General features: G+C 32.3%; 1 protein-coding gene across 1 annotated transcript; it reads right to left on the bottom strand.

Annotated features, from left to right (window-relative positions):
* Nucleotides 1–3,250: 3,250 nt before the first annotated feature.
* LOC129233400 (uncharacterized) lies at nucleotides 3,251–5,122 on the bottom strand. Its single transcript, XM_054867428.1, has one exon. The coding sequence runs from the start codon at nucleotides 5,120–5,122 to the stop codon at nucleotides 3,251–3,253; it is 1,872 nt and encodes a 623-aa protein (XP_054723403.1).
* Between the last annotated feature and the right edge of the window lie 574 nt (nucleotides 5,123–5,696).

Raw genomic sequence — 5,696 nt, 5'->3', positions numbered from 1 at the left:
AACACGCTTTACATTTTGGTTAACTTTTTACACAAATGATGCATTTTTGTGCATACATTATTATTTTACTCCTGTTACCCTGTAAATTGTAGACCTGAAATTTTCACTGTAATACATATTAGAATATAAAAAATCAGTATGTATCATAGAATGAAGTATTTGTTTTTAAAACAGTTTCTTTGGTTTAAATACGTATGGTTTAAACTTGTTGCAGGCGTGACATTTCGGCCACTCCCGCAACACGTACAACGCATTTTTTTTTTCGCAAGTACAATTATTTTTTTAGAAAAGGATTACCTCTATCTAATATACTTAATGGTTCCTTGTATTTGAATACATCACAGTTAAAAGCAAAAATGTTTAGTTCAGGAAATAAAATGCAAAAATGAGCAAAAATGTCAAATCCATTCAAATAAATTGAGCATTGTGTCTATCAACTTTTATGTATCTTTGTGCCTGTCGATCTCTATATTTATATGTCTATCTCTGTTAGAGTGACAATCTTTGCTTATTTCAACATTATTGCACCGGTAAATAACGTCTATAACTCAACCCAATGTGCACTTCTTTGATTTCAAACTGAAATTTAGGGGGAATTTCATTGTCACTGACTTTTAGCAACTAGACAGCAATTAAATTGCGTTCTGCTTTATACAAGATAATAGTAATGCAGTTATCATTTCATGATGTATTGGAGAAAAAGTGTAAGTATCACAAAATTCCATGAAATAAATTTGATTTAACTCATCAGAATTCTGGCAATGAGGTGCACAGCGCTGGCAAAAATTGTATCTGTATAACAATTTTCATGCTTTTAGTGCTCACCACGTTACCGGGGCAGGCAACACACACATTATATTTTATTCTCATTCATACAAGGGATGAATTCGTAGATTTTCTTGTAGTGCAACAACAGTGAAAAAGGAGCAAAACTTGAGAAGTAATTAATTTGATAATCATGCTGTTGTCTAAGCTTTTCAAAAGTTTAAAGCAACTGCTACCTTTATTTTGAGCTGCAAAACCTGCAACTGGTTGCATTCGATGTTCAGAACGCTAAAACATATATTTAAAAATAAGAAGTCACATTAATTTGAAAGAATTTTAAATATTTAAGATAGTTTCATCATAACACAGCTTTTACAAGTTAGTCACAATGTAAAGCTTAGAAGAAAATACGTTGCGTAAGATTTTACTCAAATGAGAAAAAAACTCAAAAAATTGCAAACACAGTAAAAAAAATAACACCAACACTAATGCATTACGGTAAGATAGACTTTAAAAGCAAATTATTATTACTGTACTTTTAAGCTCAAAACGTGTTTAATTTTTAAAACTAGATTCGTTGGTTAATGAATGTAAACAACAGTTTCCATTAGGATTAATGCTAACTTGCATTGTGGTAAGATTTTCAATATAATATATATTTTTTATGAAGTAACATCAAACAAAAGGATACGTTAAAACTATTCTCTACATAAAAAGTGCATTAAACCATTTTGCTATTAAATATGACAAAAAAGCTTCTGCAAACTAAATATAAACGAAAGAATTTCGTTAATTAAAAGTATTGATTTTAGGCTTTGTTCAGTACTTAAAATTAACTAGTAATAATTCTTTAATGCAAATTATTTTTCCCGTATATAATTAACCGATACAATGCAAGCATCACCAAAAAAGTAAGGCTGAAATTTTACAATACATTTTTTTAAAGCTTAATTGAAAATATGAATGTTTTTCAAAAATTTAGACTCATTTTTAGCAATTATTTCAATTAGATACCATTGCGTCCATTGTAATTATTATTTTTAGGTATTATTAAGGTTTTTGTCTTACAATTATTTTGCTTTGTTTTGGTATTTTGTAAGTCTTTTTTTTTTCAGCAAAGATGTATATTTATTTGCTGGTTAATCCTGCTTTTTAAGTATTAAAAAAAAAAGAATCAGAATGTGTGCCTAGATCACATTTTATATTTTCGAGGCTCGAAAATGCATATTGCTTTGTTATATTTATTTCTTTAAAAAGTGAGGCAATGATTTTGTTGTTTTCTATTAAAAGAACAGCCGATTAAGAAACGATGGTGATTAGGGAATGCAATACCGGACCAAAAACGCAATACCGGTATTCGGTATTTTTAAAACTTGATGGCGGAATACCGGTATTAATACCGGTATTTGAAATTTCTCGAAAGATGCTTCCAAACACTTTGTTTCGCTGCCACATTTCCCAATTTTTTACAAAAATTGTATTTTTTATGAAAACGTATTGTGGACAAATACAAAATGAAGAAACAAATGTCATAACAAAAAATTAATAATAGTAAAAAACATAGTGCATCTATTGAATTATCTCTAAGTGTGGAACTCATTTTAGTGCTCAACTTTCCTACAGTTAAAAATACTCTTTCAGAATTCACGTAGGTCGATGGTACTGTTAACAGTGCGTGTTATACCTCCTCTTCCTCTAATTGTCAAATACTTCATTTTCAAGTAATTTGGTCTCTTGCGTGTTATTTTTAGATAAATCCTTTTTGTGTGTGTTTCTTTTGTATTGTGTGTAATATTATTATTATTTTCAATTTATATAGCTAATTGTAATTTTTTTCCCAAGAGACGGTACTAAATATACTCAATATTTGATTATTAACACCATTTTCTCTTGATCAGGTGAGGTTTGTGTTTGCATTTTATTAACTCTTTGGTTTGAAATCCACAGTAAACTTGACTAAATCTGATCTTGTTAGTTTCTCTAATCCGTTTTCGCTTTCGTTTAAAAATTCTTTGTATTTATAATTATGTAAGTAACTGAAAAGATGTTTCAGTTGATTATGCTTACCACTAAGCAACTTTTAAGGCACTTTTTTTTATATAATTTCTAAATATTATGTTGGCCAAAATTACCAACTTCGATAGCTCTAAGCCAAAAAATGCACTTAAAACCTTGTGCAAAAAAACACCTTTATTAGCGACACTCTGGCGCTGCAACACAAACACATTACACTCTCAAAAAACAGAACAGAACTGACTGAATTAGCCATCAGTTATAAACTTGGGCCGCGTAGCGGCGGTTACAGCAGTTTATGCTAATTTGCATAAAGATACCGCCGGCCTTGATAAATTTTACAAAATTTTCAAAAAGTTAATCATTCATATTAAAGAAAACTTCATATAGAAATCAATGAAAAGAAAAAAACCAAAGAGTCCATCACAAAATACACAATATAGCACTAATACAAAATAACACTAAGCACAAATCAATTTTCAATTGGTAAAAGAGCAATCTTGGTTACCGATCTTTTAAGTTCACCTGTTGTAGTTCGAATCTTCACAACTCTAACTTTATCATCGGAACCTTTATGCAGTTGTATAGTTCTACCAATTAACCACTTGCAACATGGCAAATTGTCTTCTTTTATTAAAACTAAAGAGCCCAATTTAACATTATCCTTAGCAAACAACGCATATCTGTCGACGTAAACGTTACTAATTTTCTTCAGAGCATGAATAAACCGAAGCCATTCTTCAGTTTCTTTTTTAGGTAGAGATTCATCCCAGTCTACTTTTAACTTCCATAAACGATGAAGAATAATTTTAGCTTTTGTTACTATGGGGCCAAGCAGCCCCAATGGATCAAATATTCGCGCAGTTTTAGATAAGACAGTTCTTTTCGTAACTTTAGGTTGATCTTCGCAGGATAAATTAAAAGCAAAAACATCATTCTGTGATTTCCATAACAGTCCTAAAGTTTTTGTGTCTATCAGCTTATCAAAATCGTAGCAATCTGCATCTGATGATGTATCAATCAACTGTGGATGATTGCCGCACCACTTGTGAAGATGCATTCCACAACTTCCTAACAGTTCTATAATTTCCCCTTTAAGATCCTTCGCAGTCTCTAAATCCGCCGCTCCGGTCAGAACATCGTCCATATAGAAGTCTGACTTCACAATGGTTGAAGCTTTTGGATACTGCTGTTCCCCATCTACACTTAACTGCTTGAGACATCTCATGGCGAGGTATGGTGCGCTTGTTGTACCATATGTTACCGTACATAACCTATAAGTCTTGACCTCTTCACTTTTAGAATTTTTCCATACAATCCTTTGCATGTCACGTTGACTTTCATCCACATTAATCATTCTGTACATCATTCGGACATCTGCAGTAAATGCATAGCGATGAGTCCTGAACCTTAAAATTATAGAAAACAAATCTTCTTGGATAACTCCGCCATTCATTTGCAAGGAATTTAACGATTCCCCCGTAGAAGTTATCTGCGAGCCATTTAACACTACTCTAAGTTTTGTTAAGTTTTTCTCAGGCCTATAGACACCGTGATGAGGTAAATAATAACATGGGGTAGGTTCTTTAATTTCCATTACTCTTTCCATGTGACCCAAACGTTCGTACTCAGTCATAAATTTACAATACAAATCTGCGAGCTTTGGATTTTTGTTCAATCGATTCCATAAAGAATTTAACCTTTTTATGGCTATTTGTTTCGAATCTCCTAATAACCGCGGATCCTGTTTAAAGGGCATTTGAACTACAAACCTTCCCGATTGATCTCGTTTGTGAGTTTTTAAGAAATGCTCATTGCACTCAATTTCTTCGGAACTTTTAAATTGATCTGTTTCGTCAATACTTTCTATTTCCCAGAATTTTTTAATTTCCCTACTTAATTCGGCCTCATTAATTAACCCGCAATGCAAGTCTTTAGGCTGGGAATTATCTTTAGTACTACCACCCACAATAAAGCCAAACACAGTATTTTGCAATACTAAATTTGAATTAGGTACATGCAATTGACCAAATCTTAATAATTCAAAGAACACTTCTGCTCCTAGTAGCAATTCAATTTTCCCTGACCTATTAAACTCAGAATCAGCTAAGTTAACATTCTCAAATATTCCCATCTCCGAGATAGTTGCATGACTAACAGGAGTAATTTGAGTTATTTTCGGAACAATTAAAAAATCCAAAACCCGAGAATAACCTCCACCCTTGTTACGAATCACAGCTGACGTTTTAAATTTAACATTCATTGACACCCCAGTCAAACAAGATACGGAAACATTTGCTTTTACTTTCCTCAGTTCTAATTTGTCCGCTAATTCGCAACTCATGAATTGGCTCTGCGAGCCACAATCTAACAAACACTTAGCAGGAAAGAAATTTCCAACCTTACTTTTGATATAAACAATCGCTGTACTTAATAAAACTCTCTTCGATTGAAACGATTCGTTGGAATACCCTGCAAAACTTTGCTTGTCATTAATTGGTTCAAACGGACTCGCATCTACGTTCAAATGATTTATGTTTGATTCTAGTACGACCCCCTGGGAAATCTCGTTAGTATTTACTTTCACTGCGTTCAACTGACCTCGCGAACCAGTAAGCAAATTAGATTTTTTCCCGGTATCAAAACATAAAAGAGTATTATGCTTTTTATTGCAAATATTACACATAGATTTTGAAACGCAATTTCTTGACGCACGATTTCTATCAAAACACAGAAAACATAAATTGTGCTTCTTAAGAGCTTTTACTCTATCGCTTACGTTTAATTTAAAAAAATTGATAGCAAGAGGAAATGTTATGATTTCCTTTACCACAAATTATGCACTTTTGCAAAACTTTATCCACTACACCGGAAACCATTGCGGCCATTTTTGCCTGGTTTTGTTTAACATTTACATT

Source organism: Uloborus diversus, unplaced genomic scaffold, assembly GCF_026930045.1.
Source record: "Uloborus diversus isolate 005 unplaced genomic scaffold, Udiv.v.3.1 scaffold_384, whole genome shotgun sequence".
NCBI lineage: Eukaryota > Metazoa > Arthropoda > Arachnida > Araneae > Uloboridae > Uloborus > Uloborus diversus.
This window is presented reverse-complemented; position numbering and strand designations above follow the sequence as displayed.